Genomic DNA, 27,106 nt, shown 5'->3' on the forward strand with positions numbered 1-27,106 from the left:
CCATACAAACTCTCATAACCATTCACTTCTGTGGCTTGCTATAGCAAGTAAAAGATTCTTCACACTTTGCCCTCATCCTTTGAATGTACCCACCAGCATCTGTTTCTCAGTAAACTACAGGTCATATCCTTAACTGGGACAAATGAATGCAACTCAGTGCGACAGAACTCAGTGTGACTGAGCTAAGTCGTTTTGCTGTAACTAAGAAACTAGCTCTACATCTACACTTTTCAACAAGTCACCAGAACTTACTTTACATTTCAAAATACCAGCACCAATTAAATTATTCCCTATATGATATTAAAAGATTACCAACTATTCAATCCCAGCAGAACTTCACAGCGGCAGGCAGCACAGTGGTTTTCATTAAAAGCAAAATCACTTTTGACATCTACTAAATTATTTACTGACACAAATCAGTGAAACTATTAATAACTATGAAGCTGTACTCCTAGTCTCCAGTAGTTAACGTGTTGATCTGACATTAAGCAGAATACAGTTTTGAAAGTAAAAAAAAACCCAGTCTAGTTTAATAGGGAAGTCTGAACATCTAAATGTAACATCCTAACAAAGTACGAAATCAAATGATATTTATTGTTTTGAAAGATGAAAATTAAAGGAACATATCTCTCAAATTTAAAATAAAGCCAAGCGAGTTCTCTAACATTTGGTGGTTCCTCCAAAACAAATAGCTTTAAGTCCCGGTGAATGTACAACTTGTTTCTTTTGTGCAGTGCTTCTGCCTGCAATTTCTAATTAACTAGCTCCATTCTTATCTACAACGAGTGACTGAACGCATACAAGCTACAATGTATACTTCAACTAAATATCTGTAGGTGTGATTTTAAAAGGGAGATAACTAGTTAACAACATTTGCATGTTGCAAAGAGGCTAAATTAGTATAATAATTCAGAAATCTTGCTTTTAGCCTGTTCCCTGCATAGCTGTGCTGTACTGAATACAATCTGCACACTAAAGATATCATGTTTGCAGTTAAAAATCTCCAGAGACTTTAGACCCATACATAAAGATACTAATTTCACTCTTTTCTGAGACACTGACCTGTATCCTCATTTAAAAATGAACACCACATCTTTATGTTATTAAATCTTTGTTTTGATCTATTAGTATTCGCCCAAGTGCCATTTTATACAAGCCCGCACTGAATAGGCAAGGCTGGAGGTAACCATCTGCAGCTTTAGAGTCTGCGTTTGAATTGATGAAAAGAGCTTTGTGTTTTCATTGCCAAGTTTGATTCTTCCAGTCATTAGACATTCCCCTCAGATCGCATCAATGAAGCAGACTCTCTTACACCCATGTGTTAAATTCTCTTCTCCTCATGGTTTCCTTTGCCAGCTATACTCCAGAAAGACTACTGGGTCTTAGCCACATTCTTCTCACAGCTGTGTTAAAAAAGAGCATCAGAGCGTCTTCCCAAAATCCATATGTGTATCTGGTCAGTCCCCTGTCGGAGGGTCACCTCACATTGTGGTGTGATTATTCAAATATTCATTCTTGTTCTTGAACTGCACTGCTCAGATCATTCTGGGAAAGATTAGACCCTCCAGCCAGCACTGGAGAACGTCTTGGACGTTGATGTGAAACACACACAGCTCCCGTACTCGGAAGGCAGATTAGTTTTACTTGCACAAGAGGGGCACTCTAACAACCTAATAAATGCTTGCTTCTTATTTCTTTCCATTTTTTTGTATTCTTTTCAACTATGTCAAATGCTGGTAAGAACTGTTTGCTTTTGTTGTGTCATCGATCGACTTATTTATCAGCATCAGCTAAGAAACTAAGTGAACAACTACAAAAGCAGAGGAAGCATGTTCAGAAACGCTGCAGGGAAATCCAGGACTACTCAAAAAAAGGGTGTGTTCCAGTAACAATGAAAGTTAGGTGGCCAAAAAAATCACACCTTAAGAGGTAAAGCAAATGTTATTAAGGGTAGTATTTCTTTTATGAGCGATAGTAATTTCCTTTGATAAAACTATCTGCTTATTCAGAAGATTGCTTAGTTTTCTTATGTATTCAATCCACTGAAATATTTTATCCAAATCTGTAACTCTCCTGACTTCCTCCTTAAAAGAAAGAAACCCCAAATAGAGAGAAAAGGTCTCTTTAATAAACAGTTAAGGAGAAATGAAGTAGTAATTTCTGTTTTAGATTTGCTTTGTTCATAGTCAGAACTACCTCGACAAAGTGCACAAGCAGCATGTTTCTCACCATTTATGCTTATTTTCATACCTGTATATTTTAGCATTGCACCACTACTTACTGGATTTGTGTTTACTTTTAGAGGATTACATAGAAATTCTACACGAGCACCCTCCGCTGCCACCTTATACAGCTATGTAAGTGTGCAAGCGGGACTGCTCACATGCAGAGCGCTACACTTTACTGAGCTAGAATCATTAATCTGTGAGAAAAAATAGAAGTCCTCAACAGACAAATTGCATTAAAATTCACTCCAGCTGCAAAGCTGTTGCAGAAAAATAGAACATTTCCCGGAAAAAAACACATCAAAAGTGGCCTCAACCTTTACTGATAATTGGCTACTATTGATTTGGTATTACATTATAACCTCCTCTGATCTCACTGACATCAGTAGCCACTCCTCAATCCCAGAGGTTCCAGCAGGAAGGACAGTTTTAAAATGTCTTGCTTCCTCTGCTGGCAGAGGCATTAATTAATTCACAGGCTTTTCCAGCCACCTTCTCCAGGTCAGCCCCATTTCCCCGCTGGGGCTGCACCAGCTGGCTCCTGGCTTCTCTGGCAGGACAAACTTGCAGGGGGCCTGTGGCACTGTGCCAACACTCCCGGTGAATTCTGCACCGCTGTCCTAATTCTTTGTTTGTAACCATGAATTAGAAACATTAATTAAATATAGAAAACCATAGTCATAGCCGTCCTACAGAGTATAAGCTAAAAATATTAAGTATCGCACAGATCATCATAATTTCCGATTGAATAAGTAGGTACTGCGTATGTATGCGCATACATGTATTTATTTACATACGCCACACAGTTAAAATGTGTATTTGCTTTATAAACTAGAAAAGTGCTCTCTTAAAAGTCTAATGTGTGTCTTGTTAATGTTTCAAAATCAAAATAGATTCAAAGAAACGCTGCTAAATCTGTGTGGTCACTCGCCGAACATCATTTTCTGTTGCACACCACCACCCCTGCTAGGATGGCGAATCACCTTCACAGGCAAGAGCACACAGTTGCAATTTATTACTCACACTGCAGAGAGTCAAAGTGGGATGTTCACCCTACTTCAGTACAAACAGAATTTTACTATATCCAAGTTCACTATAAGCAGATTCCACCATATCCCCCTTCTGGTTCACAGCTGCTGTTTCACGTGGGATAGGAGCCAGAAATTTTTTAGATGCTTTGTGTCCTGACGGAAAACACAGGACCACTATTCTGACTTGGATCTCACGTTTAGAAAGCAACAGTTGCAGGTGGGTACACAAATGGCTGACATGATGGCGATGCTGTGAAGAAATTACATCTCTATTTCAAGCTCTGCATATGATGCTGAATGCAAACACTGACTTTTTAAGAATATTAAAAAATTCTTTAGTGTTGCCAGAGAACAGATTAGCAAAGGCATAGTAAACGCCAATAAATTACACGGTACGAAGATACAAAGTCCATCCTTTTTCAACATTATTTTAACTATTTTAATTATTTTAATTATGTTCTTTCTTAATGAAGCTCATAATTATTTTCCTCTTCTGATTTTAAACTGTTGCTACATTATTCAGATATTTTACTGAATAATACTGAGAAACAACTTTATATAGCTGCCAAAAATACTTCCCTCATATGTCAGAATACAATTTTACTTAAGCATTTAAAAGAAGTCAAGAAAACAGATGGTTTAGAACCCTATTTAGGCCATGAATCGTAGTGTCACATTTTAAATTGCAATAAGCATCCTCTTAAGACAGTGCTAATAATTAATACTACTGTAATTAATACCAAGAAGCCTTTCAGTTGACACGTTTATAAATTGTCAGTTCCTTTTTGAAATGTAGAACATCCTACATCTTTGAAATAAAAAACTAAGCTAACAAATGAGTTCCTGCCTAATTGCCAAACACTGATTTGTATGAAGCGGTTGAGGTTACAAAGAAATTGGGAATTCTCAGCCCGGTTTCCCTGCTGATGAGTACGAACTGTCTGTGTAGCTCTCCCAGAGGTGTCAGAGGAATCTCTATAGTGTCACACAAGGGTTCTTAGCTCAAAGTAAACACACTTTCCACAAACTCAGCTGCTTAATCTGTTTGCAGGTTGAATTATAAGATGGGGGTGGATGACTCCGGGTGCTGGGAAGACGCACAGAGCATTTCCACAGTTTCTTGGTAAAAAGGGCATGCTATTGTCGTCAAAAGACTTCACCCAATTGTTTAATTTTGCTATAGGCTCAGTGGTCTGATCTTAGCAATAATGAAAACTAACCTGACCAAAATTTTCCCAAGTAGTCGAGCATCTTAAATTGTGTAAATTCTTTTCACTATAGCAGTGCATCATCACCACTTTAATTCAGGTTGTGGCTGCACTTCTACACTAGCCATCCTGGTTACTTGGGATTAAACAAGACTGTTTCACTAAAAAAACCACCCCAAACGAAAAAACAACCTTCACTCAAATATCTATGGTTAGTAAATGTGTAGAAATAAAATGCAATGAAATAACAACTTTAAACAATGTGCAGAAAGGTTTAACCAATATTCTCTTTAACATGCTGTAATTATTTTTGGTAGGTTTATTTTTATCAAGCATGCACCTGCTGAAGTTTCAAACATATCGTAGTGTTCAGAATAAAGATTTGAATGATTCTCAAACAACCACTGGAGGTTTTAAAGAGATGACTGAAAATATGTATTTTCATATATATATCTATCTTAACTATATTTTGTGTAGTTACAAATAAACTAAAAATATAAAAATATAATTTCTTTATCTTTTTAATAGGAGAACTCAGCATGTATTTTTTTAACCAGGAAGAACTCTTGTTAGGTCCTTGCAATATATTATAAGCTAATTTCTGGCTACTCTGGAAATATGCTGCAGACATTTAAGTTGAAGACAAACATGGGAAGACAGGAAAATTTGCATCAGTTCAGCATCGACCACCTTGGAAGGGCGAGAGAGGGGTATTTTGCAGCTGATGAATGTAATGCAGAGACGAGAAGTGCCAGACTGTGAAGAGGCTCTGCCTACACGTTTGCCTACGTCCCAGCAATCAGACTTTCAAAGGCTTGTGTGCTAGTAATAACAAACATGACAATAAGGACTTCAGTAGAGATGAACTTCAGGTTTTGGAGTTCAGTAACCTTTTAACAGGGAATCTTATGATGGGAAAGAGAATACAATCCCCGTTCACCGACTCAGAGACTTCCTGTTGGTTTCAGCGAGATTTCGAAGCCACCCCTAAACAGCCCCACCAGCATCTACTGCGGCATGAAACCTGCCAGATGTGTAACAGACCAAAAATGAGAACCTTAATATTCTAACATGCAATTATAAAAGCAAATACTCTGTTGCCATAGGATTGCCATGGGGTAAAAAGACAGTGAAAACCATTCACAGGAGATGGAAACACTTTCTCTGTGCCTTGCACATGTAGAAAGCAGTTTCCATAACAGTAATGACAGGCACACTGACTTGCGTAATACTATAAAACTGTTATCATGATCGGCTTCACACTGAGTAGGTAATGAGCTGAATGGCGGACAAAGAAGGAATCGTTTTAAAGGACTTTTTCTGAGTACCGCCACACTTTCACTCATCGACAAAATACCAAAAGAAACATCGTTTCATTTGGTTTTCAACTGCACTTTTTCTTGAAAGAAGGCAAGTGACTTACTTCTGAACTTTTTCATTGGCCTCCTGTGAAGCCTCCAGGGCTTTCTGGAGCTTCAGCTCCGTGTCCTTTTGCTCTGACCGAGCTTGCTGCAGCTGAGCTGCCAGATCTTCAACCTGGCGATAGGTAAGGGTCACAACACCCTCCCTGCCTTGCAGTCCACCTTCAGAAGTATGGTTAAGCTCGTCCTTCAGACTCATTCCTTCAGACAAAGATTTGTATAAGCTGGGAAAACAAAATCATACGCGTTATTAAGTTTCAGTCTAAGGCTGAGCTGCAAGAACACTACACTCAGTTTAATTAATATTTTTAATATTACCATATACGGATCCACACGCACTAATACCAAAACAAGTTTTATTTCAAAAGTGACAGAGAACAAAAAGAACATCCTGTTTCCACAAGGCTCTTCTGGAAGTATGTAACAACTACCAGAATTTTAAAAAGTCAAAACACTATTCAACACAAACTGAAAAGGCAGTATTTTTCAGCTGTAGCATCTTCCTGATCACCTTTGAGCTGCAGCAAAAAGTTGTTAGTGTGATTTACATGAAGTTGAATTAATCAGTGTAAGTTATTGACGTCTTATTAACTCGTGTTACACAGGGCTCTCTTTTAGCAAGCAGATACACCAACAACAGGGGGTTTATTTGCAAAATTGCAGATTATTCAATATAATGAAAGGAATAAAAATGCTACAATGCAAAAATTAAAATAATTAAAGCAGCAGGATTACTTAGAAATATGGATGATTTGCACATTAACCAATTCTAAAGGTCTTTTGTCAATATTTTTGTGAGAGGAAACTTAAAATATTACTTGATGCTGCTTTAAATAAGCTGGTAACACCTGTACTAGAATATACTACGCCTTAAATAGCCTCTCTATAGTAGACAGGGATAGGTAACCTAGTGTCCTCAAGCATAATTTCTTGCAAGGTCCTCTCTGACCCACTGTTTTGGCTTCACTCAGGCAAAAAGTAGACATGTTTACCATCTATTTCACACTGAAGTGCCATGGATGTATATTCAACCCATTCAGTTTTACGCATGTTTTTCAGGTATATTCATAGAGATACCAAATCCTAGAGCACAAAAATAATACTCTTTCATTGTACAAACCAGAATACAGTACTACATGCTTTGTATTTGTGTGCCAGAAAGTTCTGAACAAATCAAAGGGAGATCAGAAATTAAAAATGAATATGAATAGGGTCTTAAGGCAATAGATTCATGAAGCTAAAAGAAATAAATACGCCTGGATCGGCTAACAGTAGCTATGGATAATAAGCAAAAAGAAGGATATTAGACAGACAGGTTGCCTATAAATAATGAGAAGAAATTGGAAAAAGGAGAATAAAGATGATGGTGCATCAGGTGAAAAATTCTCAATGAAGTCTGTTGACTGTGGAATTATTTCCCAAGGAATCAGTAGGTAGCCAGCTGCTTGAGTTATTAAAGTGCAGTGGTAGAAATCACATTAATAGCTGATTACTAGGGGAGGAGCCTGCACCAGCAAGCTCTCCATGGAATTATGATTGCTTCCCATCTCTTCATAGCCATAATTCATTGGTGAATTCTACACCAGTGGAAAATGACACTGGTAGTAGAAGAAATTAATGGAAGACATTTATAACAAAAGTGATGGCAACAGGATATCATAGTGTGCAGTGTTTTTAAATAAATAATTGAAGTAATCTTAAAACAACTTCATGAATATTAGAAGCTGTTCCTGTATTGATGAATAGGACTCGAGACCATCCCTCTGACTGATGACCGTGCAAATATCAAACATTATTTCAGTGTGGATTTCTAGTAGCAGTGCGCACTGATTACAATACTCAAGACGCAGTCTGCATGACAGCTGCTAGGATGCAATAACATATTTTCTTCCTTTCCAGTTTATTAAGGTGTTTGTATGGAAAACACCCTTTGTTCCAACAGCCCATAGAGGAAAATCATATACAAACTAAAATATAATATACATGGACAAGCAAAATGTGGATGAACTAACAGAAATCCAGGAGCTAAAAGGTCAGAGAGTTGATATGTCATTACGCCTACTACCTGCAGTTGTCTGAAAATAATGTGAAGAACCTTTTCAATTAAATGAAGACATATTGAAAATATAAATATTTATAAAGGGACATTAAAATCCCTAGAACAGACTCATTAAAAATAAAATTACTTTAACAGTTGCACATAAAATTTACTGACTGAAGTTCCACTATGGTCGAGCATTGATCACCATGGAAAAACACAAAGGTATGCAAATAATGCTGAAAGCAGGTTACCGAAATACCACTGCTGCCTGCTTCTTAAACACCTAGCAAGATTAAAAGAAAAAAAGAGACAGATGAGAAGCGAAACTGTTCAGTGACTATATGGGTCCCTGATTAAAAAAAAAAGAGGATAGCCTAAATATTCGAACTTGTTCACACCAGCTGAGAGTTTTTTTTCCAGAACATATGAAAAATATAGTCATTTACTTAGATTCTAAAATACTGGCCCTGTTTGGTGACAACAAGGCTTCTTCTCAAAGACTGGCCATGAACAATACAGTATGCAATACACTATCACATGTTTTAACTCATAATGATTGCATCTGAGTGATCAATAGATTCTAACATGTATACATTTTGTAGCCAGTGTGATTCCTCCAGATAAAGGCACTGTGGCTGATAGATCTTTTAAATTTTTTTTTTTTTCAAAAGCATGCAATTGCCAGATTTCCATCAATATGTGCTTTGCTGAAATACTTTTATTTAGTCCCTTTTGATACTTACTAATTTGAAATTCCTTCATTAATGTCCTGAAAATTATTTCTTCAAAGAATATTGATGCTATAAATAAAAAATAAATGGGAGTTCTAGGCCTGAAGAATGGGTCACAGAAGCATTCAGACAGTTCCTTGATTTAAGTAATTCACGTGTTCTTTATAGTAAGCCTTTTGCTTTACTATGGCAGCACGGCCCCTTTCTTGCTCCAGCTTGGGTCTGAGAGCTTCAAGGGCCCAACTTAACTGTGTCCAGGCAGAAGAAAAAGTCACATACATGTCACTTACGCAGCTCCTGCAGATAGCAAAAGGTTTCCTCAGCCCTCAAAGTCAGAGTGGCTTCAAGCCTGCTAAAAAATTTCACTGGTTGTAACTGCTCCCAGAAGGACTTGACTTTGGCTGAAAATCAACTGTACGAAGTGCTGCTCTTATAACACTTCTCTCCTTGCCAGGCATACTTTTGCTGCAAGGTGGGAAATGATTTTCCACCTGAAGCAATTACTGAACAACACAGAGAAACCTTCCACCTAAAGAAAGAAAAAAAACCCAGCAAAAAACAAACATTCCCTATCCGTCCCCTCCCTCCTCCCCCACCCCAGTGATAAACATAGCCAATGTTCCCAAAGGCATGTAGGTCTGACCTTGGTTTTCACCACAAATGTTTCTGACACTCAAGTTCCGGAGACCTCTCAGACCTCAGCCTGCACTCAGGATGGCTTTGAAGAGGGTCCCTTCATACCGCCAAGTGCGCTCAAGGGCCAGGCAGCACTGATACCTTGAAAATACTACCTCAAAGGGTCTCTTAGGAAACACTGCAATAAGACGATATTAAAAAAATCCCCATAAGACCTAGAAGGACTTTGACGTTTTGCTCTAAAGTGGAGGATATAAAATGGTCAAGTTTGCACTACATGTGAGTCAGGAGCCTGACAGCTGGTAGACTGGTAACTAGATGGCATTGCCCTACCAAAGACAAATATTTTACTAGCCTTCCTTCATCTGCAATTACACGAGTTAAGAGGACTGTGTTTTCTCTTCAGTACAACCACCCAAACACGTCTCAGTAACTTAACCGAAGGCAGCAGCTGTGTTAGACTGTGGCGCACAGGCCACAGAACACGTTACAACAGTAGTGCGTGTTGCGTGTAATGCACAGTATGTCCTTTGCACTGCCACAGTCCATCACAGAGTGTCGCTCTCTCGTGTGGCATGTACCCACGCGTTCTTAGTCTAGGATGAGCTGAGGCATCCTCTTTCTTTTCTAGCCTCTCACCAAATCCAATGATAAGCACTCATTGAACAGAGCCCACCACTGATTTTCTTCTCTGTGGTGGCTGGTGATATAACCTCAGGATTTTACAGGATAATGTATTGACAGATTAGCACTGATCATGCACGTCCATACCATCCAAACTCAATTACATGTGAATAGTGAGCAATGGGTTGAGTTTCAGCCTTCTCTCCTGAAACAATCTAGAGAAACCTGCACCTGTATAAGGGTCCAAACAGTCTGGACACTAAATGATTCAAGCACAGGTTCATGATCTATGGTGAAAGCTTGAAATGACTATCATCCACCTTAGAACTTCTGTTTTTCAACAAACACTTTTTTCCTCCTTGGGCCTCAGTCTCCTAGTCTTTAAAAAAGAGCAATCACAATACTACCTTTGCAAGGTGCTCTGAGCTTTGCTACTGAAAAAAGACCCATCACTGTTGAAAGAGCTAAGTTAGATGCAGCACAGTCTGAATTTAGGACAAAACTAAGCCCAGACAGTCTTCTGATGATGCCAAGCAGCAAACATTTTCTTTTGGGCCTCATTTTCACTCTCCAGGACCACTGCAGTACCCACACCATTCCCCTGTGACTAGCTTGGGAGAGGTAGTAAGGACATGGGGCATATGATTTAATCATCTGAGCCTTTCTTGAAGTTGAAGGACTGCTGAGATGTGCTCTCAACCAGAAATAATCGGAAATCATATGTCCATTACAAACCCTTCATTTATGGAGTTGCACAGTAATCAAATGTCTCCAGTTCACTTTATGCAGCCACTGGGCAAATCGCTCAGATAGCACAGCCTCACATGACAGCGATACACACACGACATCCAGCACCACTGATCAATCCTCACATTCACCACACGATCAAATGGTCCAGGACCCCCACAAAATAGTTTCTGGATTAATAAAGTTTGGTTGAAACAGAGCAAAACATACATGATACCAATGAGTAGAAGGAAGCGTTTTTGAGATTTTTGCAGCTGTGGTACTATCCTCTTCAGCTAGATCCACAGACCCACAGTTAATAGCTTGTAGCTAAGAAATCCACCTGAATTTCCTGAGCACATGATGCACCTAGAGCTGGGGTCTCTGCTATCTCTAATTGATTAATTAGAGTCTGCAAAATGATAATTTAGCATTAGCTTTTTTCACACATACATCAACTCTCAGATATAGTGCATCTGAGTTTACAGAAGAGACTACTGTAGATTTTATGTTTTAATCCTGAATATTACTTGATACATGTTAACATTAATTACACATCTTCATGGTTCCACAATGTACCTGTGTTAATTGCAAGACAGATTCACAGGCTCTCAAATTTCTTCCACAAATGTTTTCAGTACAACAGCAACTACTGTGGATACTCTTCACAGTTTTACTAGACTACATGTTATTCCCAGAACCAAGGTTGCTGTAAAATGTTCCTGTCATGTTTTGACAGAGAACTGGCTGTGTTAGCATATTCTAACCTAAGCATTCACAGAGTACAACTATCCAGCCCTGAAGGTTTGCTTCTAACTAAGTAAAATTAATCTGAAATTTTAAAAATAATTTTATTTTGTAGGGTGTTTACTTTATCATACTAGAAGTTACAAGAAAGAATTTTGCTATCTTCTCTCTGTTCTTTATTGCCAATTCATATGATTTGGCCATTCTTCAATATTTGCCAATGGCTTTAGTTAACAAAATAACTTTAACGTAGTATTTGTAATACTGCAGTTATTCCCTACAGTAATAGATTGTTTAGGTTACACTGCAAATACAGAGGGAACCTTATCTATTAATCGAAGACAGAACTGGCATCAAGTCATCAAGAGTGACCTCAGTATTTGAATACAAAGGATATTTAAGATGATGCCAGCAACTCCACGTTTTACCATGTATCACAAAACCCTGGCCGCTTTCCCCGGGAAGCGCGAGCATCCGTCGCAGGGGCAGAGCAGATCCTGGCTCCGCCACGGGCAGTGGGCAGGCAGGAGGGGCACGGCCGGCTCAAAGACAAGAGGTATTTTCACCTTCCCGGTCCCCGGGCTGAACCGGCAGCCCCTGCGCCTCTCCGCCAGCTGCTGGAGGCCACTCGCTTGACATGGATCACTGAAGGGGTGTGTACGTGGGTGGTGTAGAGCCAGTGACTCTGGCTGCGGCCCAGCAGGGAAATTGCCTATGTCAGGGATTTGCAGAAACACAAACTTGGTGGAAAAGAGATGGAGGATCTTGTCCTAAAGGTCATAGCGGCTTATTTTTTATACGTCTGGTTGGGTGCTAAAATAATAGGGCTGGTGGTATACCAACGAACAGAGGTAGAAAATAGATGCAGCATGTATTACCTTTTTCCTTTTTTTGATGATCCTTGCCAAAAGCTTCATTCTGAACACCGTCTCTTACATGGAAACCAGGGTATTATGGCATAAATGAACATCAGGCCTTTTGAGCAGGCATTTCAGAATCAGCTCCTACAGCTCCACGCACCTACCTGGTGTGGTCTGCCTGGTCTGGACTGCAACCCCTTCAGCTCCCACGGACTTGACAGTACCCGGTAAATTGCTGGCTTGAACCTTTACTCTCCAAAATGCCACCCATGCAAATCTTCCTTGATGACAAAGAATGTGCACAATCAAGAGTCAGGCATTTCTGCTAGGATTTTTAAATGACATCTCCTGTCACCCTAGTCTGAATTTAGATTTGCCTGCATAACTAACAAAATCTAATAGAGATGTCTTTGTTGGAAATTATGCATGAAGTTGGTTTGTGCCTTTAGTTTCCTTTGCAGCTTCTTACTGGTAAGGATAATGGCTTCTGACTTCCATTTTACATGGGTGACCTACACATAGACAATTTCATTTGAAATGAACAAAATCCTTCTGCAAAAAGTAGTAATACTAGTGAATCACTTCTTGCATTAGATCAACCACAACAATTCAGATGAAACAAATAAGAATCCTGACCCTCAAAACTGAAACAGTCAGCGAAGTGTCCACTCAGTGCAAAGGGGTACTTCATATATACATCCATATATACATCTATATAAAATAAATCTGATAGGACTCATATATATCATAATGCAGGCATCAGAATCACCTGAAAAGAAGCTCAATGTAATGACTATGTGCTGTTGACTTTTATTCTTGTCTCCAGGGAATAATGTTTACTTTGCTTTAAAATTTATATGAGTCATTTTGTTATGTGCCTTTTTTTAATTAGTCTGAAGGAAGCAGTCATTTGAGAAAGACAGCGGAAATCAATTCTGATTCGATACTGATAGCTACTGTGCGATGTAAACTGTGTGTTCTTTCTAATTAAATGTAAACATGTGCAGTTCTAAAGTCCAGCAGTGATGACAACAACTACTAGAAAGGATTGCTTAAGCCCTGGTCAACTGATTCTTGTGAACCTTTTGTTCATACCGTAGGTGAGCTTGTGCAATCTGTCGCAGGGTGAACGCCAGTTGTAACTGACTTTATTTTAGGTCATCTTCAGAGAAAAGACTTGACAAGAATGTGGAGCGCTCTGTAATACCTCCAGTTACCCATTAACTATGTCCTCCTGATAGCTAATCAATAGCATTGCATGGAGCCAAACACACTGCACTGAACTGCCCCTCTTCCAAAAGCCAAGTCTTGGTAAATATTTAATGGCAGTAAAGGTGTTTTGACTCTTATCAATCTGATATGTTAAAGAACTCTTGAAAGAAACTTTATCTTGCTTCTCTCTGCATAAATAATTTGTTCAGTTACAATTTTAGTCTTATGCAAAAGCACTTAATTTAATGATCTAATGCTTTTAAGTCAAGGCTTTGGACAGAGAAAATGTAGTTTCAATCTGCATGTCACAAAATAAAGAAAAATCAAAGTTTATTTCCTTGATAAAATGCCAACTAGAAATATACATCAAGGAACCCAGCCCTTTATACTGTAGTAGTAAATACTGTGCCAGACTTGCTCAAAACCTGTTATACAAGTGCACATTTGAGATTTTCTTACAAGGCTTCGGTTTCTGTAAAATTCTTAGCTCTCACTCACATCAAGATGGTGTAGGATTTTTAGCCTCTTTTCACCAGGGGAAAAACCACCTCTAAAATAGTTACACTAAGATCCAGAGACTTTTTCTTCCCATACAATGAATATTCCCATCTTCAAGTGGGTATATTCTCAGCTAATGAGTTTTATTAAGCATTTTTCCATTTTTTGTTTTTCTGTGCAAAGCAGCTTATGTAGATCACTAAACAGAGAAACACGTTTATCCTGATCCTTTAACATCTAGTGCGCGTACCCCTCTGCTACACCCAGGTAGGATCCGAATGTCTCCTTAGAGACTTAGGTAGGCTTATTCCATCCCTCTGTGCCAATGTCACAGGATGGAGGATGGAGGAGTCTCCTGACCTCCTCCCCCAGCACAGTATTCCAGCCTTCTCTGCATGATCCAATTTCACTATGAGCCTAAGTATTTTGAAGAAACTGATTCAGCAGTGGATCCAAGCTTTTTCTTGGAAAATAATCTGGGAATAAAAATTGATAGTGTTTCAGTTTCCAAAATGTGAATCACCATAAATGTTTTCCCAGAAGTATAAGCATTATTTTTTTTCCCCAGTGTTTAAATGGCCTCTTTAGTGCTCTTGATGCCATTCAATATATTTCAAAAATAAAGATCATGGGAATAATTCCCAAACACTGGCAGAGATAAACTGAACAGCCTGGAGTTTTCAAATCACTTCTAATTGGCTCTGATGAAAACGGTGTTAATTAAAATCTTAAAGACATATAAATGAATCAAGCAGTAAAGCACATGGCACCATTCGGCAATGACCGGCTGAAGAAAGCCTGTTACTAATAACCTCAGAAAATATCTTGTACTTAATACAATGTTATCTTTATAAATCAGACATGATCGTGAACTTTATGGTTGTCCTGATTTGCTATTGTGATCACTTGGCTTAACTCCCCCACTGAACCAGAAAAGCAAGAGACAAAGCTGTCTTGGACCCAGGGCTGGAAGCCAGCCCTGCCTTCCAGCATGGCCAGGAACATCCAGCTGAGTAGATGGAAGAGAAGAGTCTCTCCAGGAGAAGGCAATTAAAAGAAATAGAAAGAATGGAAACGTGTTTCAAAGATGGAATAACCAAATACATATGGAATTTGAGAGAGGGATGATCTCATGGATGAGCTGAGTAGCCCTAAAGCTAGAAACCCTCAGTGTGAGTGACCTGGGAAGGGGAACCACACGGGCCTCGGCCCTCTTGCCATTACTTTCTTGCTGAATGATTCAGCTGGTTAAAAATCTTCGAATGACTTTAAAAAAACCAACCAACCTTTTTTTTTATTTGAGGATACTTCCCCCCCTGCCCCAGGAAAATAAAACAGAGAGTATTTGAACAGTTTTGTCTGATCTTTCTCAAAAGTGCTACTGAAAAGTATTGAGCAACTCTGACCAAGAGCAAACAAGGTGTCCTGTGCTCCCAGCACATACCCAGCTGTGGTCACCAGTGTGCCAAGAAGTGAGGTACACTGATGAACTCTAGGTGAGTGTGCCTAGCACATGCTTCCCCCACTTCTTGGTACTGTGCACACCGACACGTGCCACTCTGCAATGGCTGGTGAGTCACTAGGAGGGCTGCATGTGCTGCAGTCTGAAAACCTTCCTCCAGACGCCCGTAATGTCTACTTTAAACCTATCATGGCTTCTCCCATACAAAAATGCAGTTGGTTCGGGGATTGCTGTGCAGGTACACACTTAGCAAGTCACCTCCTGAAAGCCACTTAAATGACACAATGGCAACGTATTGCTACTCAGTAAGCCATGTCTTACCTAGCTGCTGCTGCCAAACCCTTATTCATATAAATCATACAGCTCCTTGGACAGTTAAGCGCTATGAAACAAGGCAGTTAAAATGATGGCTTAAATGATAAAGGGAACGCCTGGGAAATTTAATATAGGGGAAGTCTGCTTCCCTATTGTACCAATGCTTACTGAAGCAACTGGGCAGACTTGTCTGGGCCATTCTCCCTAACGCAAAACAAGGACGCATGCTAAGGGAATGATTTAGTGGATTGGGGATCAGAGCTCTGTCTTGAATTCCCTCTTCTATTTCACGTCTTCTGTGTGGTACTGAGCAAGTCACAACATGCAAACCTCAGCCTGCCATGCTGAAACTGGGAGTAAAGTGCCTTTCCCTCGCTTTTTGTCTTCTTTAAATTCTAAGCTTTGGGGGCCCAGGATTGCTGCTTATTACCTACATGTGCCGCATCTGGAAACCTGAGGCCCTGACGTTGGTTCAGGTCTCAGTGCAAATTATTATTCATGGAAAGACGCAAAAGAGCTAATTAACAGCATGCATGTGTTGGCAATGCACATCAGCCTGGTTAACCTCAGCAGACAGACGCAGGTTTGGGACCTTTTTAGAAAAAACACAACAGTTTCTCACAAGGAGGCAGTTTCAGCCACCATCGCCAGCATGGGGCATAGGTAGTGACAGCAGCCTCCTGTGCTTTGTTGAGCTGCCGTGGCCACCAAGATCCCTGTTACCTCAGAAGAAGTTCTTGGCTTCCTCCCAGGCAAAAGGGGCCATCAGCTGGATACGGCCCACTGACTGGAAGCCGAATCACACACCTCTTGAAAAGTGAGAGATTAGACAGGTGGCTGCCAGAGAAAAATCAGTGAAGAGAGAGCTCCAAAGTGTAGGGGTTGAAAGGGGCTGCGAACAGATGCTGAATTGATTTCTGTATCCTAAAACTTCTAAATCAGCTTCCCTCACCTCTCTCCTTCTTTACCCTCATGAGTTTTGACCATTGGGATACTGAAAGAAAATCTGTAAAAGAATATAGTTGTGCACTTTAATTTAGCTTCGGTGAAGAGGAAAACAACATTTTTAACTTTATGAAGCAGGAGTTCACAAGAAAAACCGCAGCTTTTTCTTTTTGCCAGCATATCATTTCTCCATAACCAGCAGGTAAAAGTGAAATCCTGTAGCAGGAAATGTATTGGTTGCACTGAACCAAAGAATTAATTATTTTCTCAGGACCTGACAAGGAAACTGAATGAGTATGAAAGCTCTTGTGAAATCTAGCCAACACTGAATTCAACACTGTTCAATTCCTTATTTATTTTTTGAACAGGACAAGATAATTATTGGCATGAATAATGCCTACTGTGCTTAGACACATTCAACAGATATTATACTCTCCTCTGATAGGAGCAGTAACGTTGCTCAAGAGGGAGAACCAAATTCCCACATCACGATAGTCCTCATTCTACTGTCACAACTGTAGAAGTATAATAATATATGACTCTTTTGCTAAAGACAGTGGGGAAGAAGAGCTAAATGGAAGAGTAAGTATTTCTGTATCTCCACCAAAGACCTTGGGATGGAAGTCCTTTTTACAGAATATGATTGAAACAAACAGAATGTGATGTTATGTGAGCCTGGATAACATTAAGAACCTGCCTAGCTCAGGAGCAAAAGAAAGATAAATCAGGTAATATGAACCTTGTTACCCATCATTCTTCCCACTCCTTTGGGTGAGGGACAAATTTGCAGCACTTCTCCTTCCTCTTTGGTGAAAGCTCCTCCCAGTTCAATCTCCTTTAATGGTAGTAGAAATCATAGTGCATTTCCCATTGAGGACCAGGAGAAAGCCTAGTAAAAGAATGCCTTGAATTTATTTGTGTCAAGAAGCTAAAGGTTGTGGCCATCAGTAGGTGCTTACACTGTTCTGGGTGTCTGGTACAACTAAATACTTCCTGGAAATCTTACTGCTTCCTCCTGATCGCTGGGAGTGGAACACCAGAAGAGAAAGAATGCAAGAAAATAGTGCTTTATACATCCAAAAAGAGGGGCAAGAAGAAAAAGTTCCTTCAAGAGTAAAAAGAAACAATAAAAATCTCGATGTTTGAAATTTTGGCCTTAATCTTGCTTACCTCAGTGACCATGGGATAGGTATGACACAAATCCTTCAGGGTAAATTTTGAATGCAATGTAGAGTTTTTACCTTAATGAGATATGCAAGATCAGAACCTATGAATCAAGCCTATGATATGCCCCTAAGTTATTTTTTCACGGACAGCGGGTGAGCGGATGTCATTCCTCTGTTTAATCAGGAGTTAAAGCGCGTACAGTAATTCCTTATTTTCACAATATTCCTTCTGACAAAGATAACAACCATAAGAATGGCTCCCAGCTGGCTAAACCTGACCTACAGGTTTTGTTAATAAAAAAATGCATGACTTAATTAATGAAACGGATCTATTAAGACTGTCCCCCAATCTACCACAGTGGCCCCACCTACAGCTGAACTTCACATGACCTATCTTATGCAAAAAGAATTGTAATAACTTGCACTGGAAGCTGTTATAGAGGAAAGGTTGCTATGAAGAAAAAATATGACTCAGAAATGCATATAATGCCCCTAGAGGAGAAAGCTTAGTATTTTCACTTTTACTTAATGTTTTCTTTTACAGTGAATAATTGAAACGATTTTGCTAAACTGCGTAAAATTATTTCATCAACAGTAATTACATTTGATCTATTAGCACCTGATACTATCTATTGTCTAAATTGCTTGCATTCAATCCATGAGTAATGTCAACAGTATTAACGTCCATTATGGAAGCATTAGTTGAGTAAAAATCATTTTTAAGTGTTTGACATTCTTGTAACCTTCCTCCAGCATAATGTTCAAAAGAAGTATCATTATACCAACATCTCCTTGGATTTTTTTAAAGCCATGTCTTTACTTAAGTCTGCAAACTCAGGGTCTTTAAACTCGCAAACAATTTACCTGTTTTGTTCTGGCAAGTATACATCTGTAGCAATCTACTCATTTTACATTCTTCTCTGTTCCCATCTAGCTGTCCCACACTAAATGGCTATCCAAATTCACCTCCATCAACTTTGGCAGGCTCAACACCTCCTTCACTAAACCAGGTTTTTCCCCCCAGTCATAAAAGCTGCACTGTTACAAACAGAAAGAAGGAACTCTGCAACATTTCTACAATGAAATTATATATATATATTCATTAATTTGACCAAAAACCACCCCAAACAACCCCTTACCCGAACTAATACAACAACTGGACTCACCTACCTGGAAAGCAGATACTTCTTTTCTCTCTTGCAGCCTCATCCTTATTTCAAAGGTTTCCAAATTCTTGCTGCCTTTTAGTAGAGGAAATATTATGAACTGTTTGAGATTACCTTCTCACTCAAAGCAATGAATGCCACAGTCTTCTCCAGAATAAAAAGCTACTTTCTCTCCTTGGAATACTAACTACAGTAATTTTGAGGAAGCAGGAGAAACAGTTGGTCATTAAACATTAAATGTATTAATGGGGCACTCACAGTGTCTGGAAAAGGCAGTTTTGTACTCGCATTTCAGAAGGACTGCTGCAATACAATAGCTACTGTGATAAATTTAGGTTTACCCCATTTAATGTTTAGCAGAATCTAATAATGAAAACTTAAATCAATGTATTTTCCAAAAAATACATGAGTAGCACTATTCATGCCTTACAGCTACAGGAATCAAGAGGCAAAGAAAAAACATTCCAAAACAGGCCCTTCATTTCCACTCCCCAAACGGAGACCATTAGGACTTGGTGTTTACAAGTTCTAGGGACTTGCAACTCCAGATGAAAACAATGACAAAACAGAATATGCAAAGCAGAAGCCCCCACAACAACTTTAGCAGCATGTATAAAATCATCTACTTCTCCAGACTCATGTCGCTCTTGAAGTCCTGCTTGGTTCTCTGGAAACCTCAGACCTGAGTATATGGATGGAGCATCTGCAGCACTTTCTTGTTACATGCATTGTTGGAAATGGACCTTCTGAAGAGCTCAGAAAAATGAACCAAAAAAGAAGTGACACAGGCTATGTAGGATGCTGGCTTGCTTAATAAAAGTCTTTATGTGATTCCCTGGAGTAGATGGAAAAGTGATTAATATGAAGACTGGTACCTTAGGAGATACAAAGAGAGACATAATTCCTATGGAGAGAAATTCTGTCTGCTCCCAAGATACTGTGAATCTGTTCTTTATAGTTTCCTTTCCTAGTGCTAGTTCTTCGTGATCTATTGAGCCTTAAAATCATAACACTTTGATGAAGGCTTTGGGCATCTCCTTACCCTGAAGTTCTGACTCATTTAGGTGATTAGGTCAACTCCCTAAATTTTAAGAGGCAGAACAGTAACAGAGATAAAGTAACAGGACCACTTCAGAGCACACTTAAATCAATGGGAGAACTCTTAAGTCCAAGGTAAATGTACCTGTTCACAAGGAACTCCAGAAATGGAGACACTAAGAGAAACAGGCATGCTCACTATGTCCTGAGCTTTTAGTGTAGACCTTTGTCTTGTTTTGCCTACTCTGGGGAAAATGAGTTCATAGTCAAAAACCTATGCCTAGAGCTAGGGAGAATGAGACCCAGTTCAGATGTCATATGTAAGAGCAGAGCAGATGAAAAGATTGTTTAGATGGTGGACAAAAAACTTTGGGACACACAAACCAGATATTTTACAACAAATAAAAACAAAAATCAGCTCGCCAGAATAACCAGAATCCAGAATCTGATGTACATTTACCAAAAGACAGTAACATCCTGCCTATGTTTATGACGAGTAAAATTCACTGGCTGTTCAAGCTGAAGCACAGGCAAGCCTTCAGAGGGAGACTATAGGAAAGAGAAATGGAGTATGACATTCTCTGAGTAACTATGGTGCGTGGAGGGAAGAACTTCAGTTGCCAGTCCCATCAAGTCCTGACAAAAGGAATGCGAGAGCTGTTCCCAAGGTGAAAGAAGAGAGGCTGAACAATTTGGCTAATGGGATCACATTGAGCTAATGGGATCACCATGACTTGCTTTTCTTCTGTTGGTGTATGTCAAAACTCTGATCTGTTTTACAATACATTCTACAGCAGTAGGCTAAACTTTGAGGCATTTTTGAGAGAATTTACATATCTTCAGATTTTGAGACTTGTGTGGAAAGAGTCTACGGGGCAAGAACACTTCATGTTCAGAAGTTTACAAATTGTAAGAGCTGTTTTTCCTCTGTCAGAGAAAGAAGGAAAAAGCAACAGAAGGCTTGAACTTGCTAACATCTCCTTAAACAGATGTTTATTGCTGCTGCCCTCACATAGACATGCAGAGGTTACAGACACCTCACATCTGCACAAGCCCCCATTTGCTACCTCTCACAGGCTGGGCGTAGACAAGAGAATAAACCCAACTGCACTGTAACACCAAACTATACTACGGCACATTCATATTTGGCAAGCACTGACAACACTCAGGAACGCTGTAAGTAATATTACCAATTTCTAGAAGCTCTGGAAAACTCGCTTAATGATCTTGCTTATGGTACCCTGTAAGTATTCTAGAGATGCTCCTGGGTCATCCCATAGGGATTTAAAAATAAAATAGTACAGGTCAAAATGATCAAACTTTGGTGCCTATAGTTAAACCATGCTCCAGTGAGCAACTGGCTTTCCAAAGGAGCACTTGCAGATCCCTTCCCACCTCCCTAAGCGCAAACTCAGGTGCCTATACTTACGTATCCAAGACTGAAAATCTTGGCCACACTGTTTAACAGGCAGATCTGCTGGGAGGCCTCTTGTAACCAGTTTTTTTTTTTTTTTTTAAAGCCTCGTATTATTGGACAGATACTGGCCCAAGTCCAATCCACAACTGCAAATCCAAAGAAAGAGCTCAGAGCAAACCAGCAGCCTTATTAGCTTTTAAAGATTTCATTTTCAAGAACGCAAGACCCTTTATTGACTAATGAAAGGCTGGGTCCCCAAGCCCACAGACTGATGTTGCTTGGAACATATTTTAATCATTTTGGAGTGCTAGCAGCCATCTGTCTAAAGAGCTTTGATTGCATAAACGCACTCTGAACTGCAGCTTCTTCCGACTCCAAACCCTTTCCAAAAGCCAAAGGGAACCCACAGGCATGGAAACTTCGAGACAATTCAAGGCCTTGCGATGTGATAAGGCTGCTTTTATTATTTAGCACATCATTAGGTTTAACGACACCACAGATAACAGATACACTGAAAAGATACCATTGTCATCTCCTATCTTGTAACAGTAATATCCAACTGTGACTCCACTTTGTTTCTACCCAACACTTCTTACTATGTTATTTTAAAAGAATAGATAAATGAAATAAAAGGATTTCTTTTCCTGCTGCAAGCACCAGAAATACTAATAAATATATAACAAATAAATAACACAAAAGACAAATGAGCCCTCTTTCTTTTTTTTCACTACTTACTTTGTTTTTAAAAAAAAGATACAGAAGACAAGCAAACAAATCCCAAATAAACTACTGTATTTATAGTTTAGGCTATTGGCTGTTGGGCAGATACTGTTTGCACGTACGAGTCTAGTTTAGCCAGCACTGAATACAAATTTACATTGAAAAGTGAGAGATCCCTTGCAGTTACAGCTTTTATGTTAACATTTATGAACAAATTTTATACAATTGCCATAATTATTTCCTTCTCTAACTCTTGAAACAATTTGGGCATCTCAAAGCTTATTTTGTGGTGATCCGTGTTTTTGTCCGGGTGTCTACTGAATGGTACAGACACATGTAATTAATCCTGAAAGCTTGTAAGAACCAACAATGTTGAGCATGAAGAAAAAATACTTAAATTATCAGAGCCAAGAAATTTCTCTCAAAAATGAATACAGCAGCCTGAAGAAAGTGGCAAAACCTGCATAAATATAGCTCTCTTGATGACGGGAGACACACAATGGTGGATTCTGTGTAGTAGACCATGACTTTATTTGCTCCAATCAGCAGCACCCTCAGTAGGTTCAACCCTGAGGTTACAAGATTTGCAGGTTTCTCCTCCTCCTGAGATCTGATTCTTGGCTCTTGTTCACTCAGGACACAAGTCACCAGTCACCAGAAGAAAATTTTACTATCACACACTGCAATGTTGTCTTTTTCAATTCAGCAGCCTTCATACTAGCCTTCATACTAGCTAGCAGTGTGAAGAAAGTGAAAGAAAGAAACAAACACAGCACTTCTGTGTTGCTCCTGAAAACATTTGTGGGTGGCCATGCTCTAATCTGTATCACTTGATACAGCTTGGGGAACAGCTTCTTTAAACTCACTTTGCTGTCAAAAATATACCACTGATGATTCACTCAGCGTAACTCCCTCCCTCTCCTTCTGTGGCTTTTCCTTCCAAACTCACAGCCAGAAAAGCTTCTCTGCTAGTGAGAGAGCAGCTCCGTACCGCTGCTTAGATGCTTTCTTGGTGGTGTTAGGAAAAAAACCCAAGTTGCTCTGTGCTCGTTCTCCTTCCTGTCATGACCATACAAGCTGCAGCTTATAAAAGCAAACTATTACTAATATGTTACATTTTACTCAAATATTTGAGAGGCTCAGAATTGTGCAAATCCCAGCAGGCCCACTTCTTCACTGGAAAACTGTGGCTGAAGCTTCCAAGTTGGTCCCTACCCTCTCTAAAAATGACAGCCTTCACACCTACGCTGGAAGAATTACCTGTACCAGATGAGTAACACATTATGCAATGCTGGACACAATGTTAAAAACCTTCAGCTTCCAAAACACAAGACCTCTATCACTAGTTAGAAAAGCAGCTCGTGGAATGTAAAACTGGAAAATTTTCCAGTAAAAGGCATCAGCATGACATGCATGTAGCAATTTAATAAAAGCTCTAACTTAAAAAAGCAACTGAATAAAGAAAATACCTTACTCAGCTTCTCTCTTTGTAAACACAACAGGTGGGTAGTCTTCTGGCTTGTGTTCTTCGACAGGCTGAGGACTTCTGCCACTTGAATTCCTAGATCCTTCCTAACAGAAGTTTTCCATTGACTCCACTGAAAGCAGGGTTAAGCTCAAAGCAAGAAAAGCGATGTTATGTCTAGCACTGGCTGAAAATTGCTCATGTGGAAAGTCTTCTCACCAAACAAATATTTTTTTATTGGGAGATGTAAATTCCAACACAAAAAATATGTTGGCTTCCTGGGGCAAATTTCTAAGTGAAAATTTTCCTTTCACCTTGACATTTCAACTTGAAATGCTATTTTGTTTCAGTTCTTCAGCTGAAGAGAACTGAACTGAAACACATCAAAATGACCATTTTTTATTATTGAATTGACATTTTAACATAAAAAACATGTCCTGTGAAAAATCAACAAAAAAGAAATGGCATTTAAAGTCCTCCGACAATGTTATTACTTTATTTCTAAATATCATATTCATAACAAAAGAAATTCCCTTTCATACAATATTTATAGGGCGAGCCAAATTCTTTTTTTGCAGTTTTAGATTTTCTTTCAAACTTCTCATGGGAAAATTTGTCTTTCAAACAGCCCTGATTACACGCATAGTTTTCCTGTATTTCTTTAACTTGCTCTAGAGAGGGCTGCTTCTTATCCTGTATCTGTTTTCATCCCTTGTTTTAAATTAGGAGTACCTGTGTTTTCATAGTCATAGATCTCAAAAGGTGTTATGGAAAACAGTCAAACTTCTTATTCAGTTTATACAAATAAAGCAGCCAAAGCAGAGTTTAGATTCATCTATATTCATCCAGCATTTCAATGGCAGAATCAGAATATGTAGCCTCTGGTCACATACCCTTTCTACCAGATAACAGATTTCATAATCCTGCATATGCTCTTTATAGATTTTCCAATGTTTCTTTTGAGTATCCTTACATTATACAGAATAGATATAAACTCTACTGTTCTCAATGTCCTAATTTTTACAAGTATTTCTACAGGAGTAGAATATTTTGTATTACTAATCTACTCCAACCTATCAGTAGCAGTCAGTCAGTTGTTCGCAGGTAGTTCTTCCAGAGACTTTAAACTTTCCTTCCAATAACTCCATTTTATTAGGCTTTAACAAATTTGAAAAACAGTTCCTAGAAACCTCTAGCTATGTACTTATTCCAAAAAGCACAGAACAAAATTAGACTTCCTAGACTTTTCAGCTCACTGAGAAACCAAGGAAGTCGTAACAGAAAACCACAGAGAGCCAAGGTAAAAGAGAAGGGGAAGGAATCAGCCAGGCGAAGCAGAGCTGCTAACAGAGAGCTAGCAGGGCCATGTATACAGAGTCGTGAGACCATATCAGCATCCGATGGCAAGGAATTCCTTTCCGTCAAGCAAATCCCTCCTCTTTAAGAAGAGCAGAAACTCATCTGAAAAGGTCCACCATAGCAAAAACGACAAGGTAAACGTTGTTTTAGTTCACGTTACCCCACGACAGCACATAAGTACAGAAGAACTCTGCTCAAGTCTGATTAAATACAGTATAAGGAGTTGCGGAGTGCTTCTAGCTTTAATGTGCTTGGCAGAACAAGTGACTGGTCGGTCCTCAACTGATCTTAAAAACTTGAGAAAGTTTGCCAGTATAACACACCCAATAACAGAAGCAGTAGCAGAATTAGCACGGTACACAGTACAAATTAAAACTGCATCACAGAGCGTGTTAGGCACTTCGGTCCGTATTCATGCTGCCCATGTTCCTCCTCAGACCTGCTGCTTAGTGTTTCTTATTGGCAAGGCAGCTCTGAAGGCCAAGTGCCAGCCCCTGGAAACATTAGGCACAAAGATTTCATAAAATGTAGGTCAGACCAATCCATGCCTGAGTCAACAGCAGCACAAGGCAATTTGAGTGTACTACATTCACCTCCGTGCTGGTTGCAGGGATGGTGTGGGGTGGCTTGTTATTCCACCAGGTGGCTGGCATCTGTGACAGTTCAGTGCTTCCTCTCCCTCAAAGTTTTTATAAATCATTAAAGCTGAGTAGGAAATTGTTTTTCCATGCTACAATTTTTTTTCTCAGTGAGACGGGAAAATTTTCAAAATCATGTCAGGGCAAAAAGAGTAACATTCAAAAGTATTTTTTGTGTGTGTCTCTAAATGAATGAGAGACAGAGGAAGCTCGGAGAGCACTCTCTCTGATGGCTAAGATATTCCATTGGGAGGCAAAAAAATCACCCCCCCCCCCCCCCCCCCAGGTTCAGATACTGCTTTGCCTTTTCATTGCCTGTCAAACAGGCACCATAAACACCAAGCCTATGGCATATACTGGAGTCTCTGTCTACCATCCTTCTTCTGTGGAAATGGTCAAATATTAACTGGAGTACAGATGCACGCTCCCAAGAAAGTTCCCTATCCACTTATTTATAAAGTCAGTCTCTCTGACTTTATTATTGCTACAAAGTAGAGCAAATGCAGGAGAGACAATAATCAATTCCAGGATAGAGAACGAGAAGTCTGGGAACAGGGCAGGGGGGAGAGGATAATGAATCCAATAAAGTGTGAAATACATAAGGATAACAAGGATAACAAGGTAGGGCTCTGCCTCTACCACTCACCTTCACCAAGACACTGTGAAATACAGCCGTCTCAGTACTGCCAGTAAAACTTCATGCAGCTGCTTTGCCAAAGCAGAGCAGCTTACTGATCTGTTTTTCCCCCTTCAGCTGGCTGATCCAGTTCATGAAACAGCCCCCAAACCCTGGACGTTTATCTTCTGTAACACTAACAAGCAATAAGGAGACAAGGCGAAAGAAGACAGAGGGGCTTACCAGTGGGAAGATGCTTATGGGACTACAGAGTGAGAAGGACCCACCAACCTAAAATGCCAATTCTTTCGGGGTTGCAGCACCACACTGCAAAGTGGCATGATAACAGAGGATAAGCTTGAACCCGCAGATTCTAAATCCCAGGTCCAAATTACCAGTGTGTTGGCTCCCCTTGCCCCCACAAATTGACTAAAATTCACTGAAACCTCCACCGGTTGTTCAGAGAAGGTGTGGTTTTACCTAATCTGATTTAAAAGACAATAAAGCCCCTTGCCCCCCATTTTTGACTAATTTCAGCACTCAGTTCAATAAACAAACAGGAAGAAAGCATGCACATTAAAAAAAAACCCCAAACCACAAACAAGGGCTAAATCTCCATTCTTTGCAGGTCTAAATCTCCCACAGATATCAGCAGGACTTTATATGTAGAGAATAAAGTCAGAAATATAGTTTGGATAGTACCTGAGAGTTTTTTTATAATAATGAAAGACAAACAAAAACCTTAGTGTCCCCTTACAGAGCCATTGTTTTCCATATGTTAGGCTGTATTGAACTGGAGTAGGTTAGGGTCCTTTACAAGAAGACATATCACACTGTCT

General features: G+C 39.5%; 1 protein-coding gene across 4 annotated transcripts in view; it reads right to left on the reverse strand.

Moving 5' to 3' along the window:
• MIPOL1 (mirror-image polydactyly 1) overlaps positions 1-27,106 on the reverse strand; it is a 195,291-nt gene that overhangs the window by 16,659 nt on the left and 151,526 nt on the right. For all 4 annotated transcript variants that reach the window (XM_030033201.2, XM_030033183.2, XM_030033194.2 and 1 more), the window contains one exon: positions 5,888-6,109. In XM_030033201.2, coding sequence (XP_029889061.1) covers positions 5,888-6,109 — 222 coding nt within the window. The remainder of the gene's footprint in view (positions 1-5,887; positions 6,110-27,106) is intronic.

Source organism: Aquila chrysaetos, chromosome 2, assembly GCF_900496995.4.
Source record: "Aquila chrysaetos chrysaetos chromosome 2, bAquChr1.4, whole genome shotgun sequence".
In the NCBI taxonomy this organism is placed as follows: Eukaryota; Metazoa; Chordata; class Aves; order Accipitriformes; family Accipitridae; genus Aquila; species Aquila chrysaetos.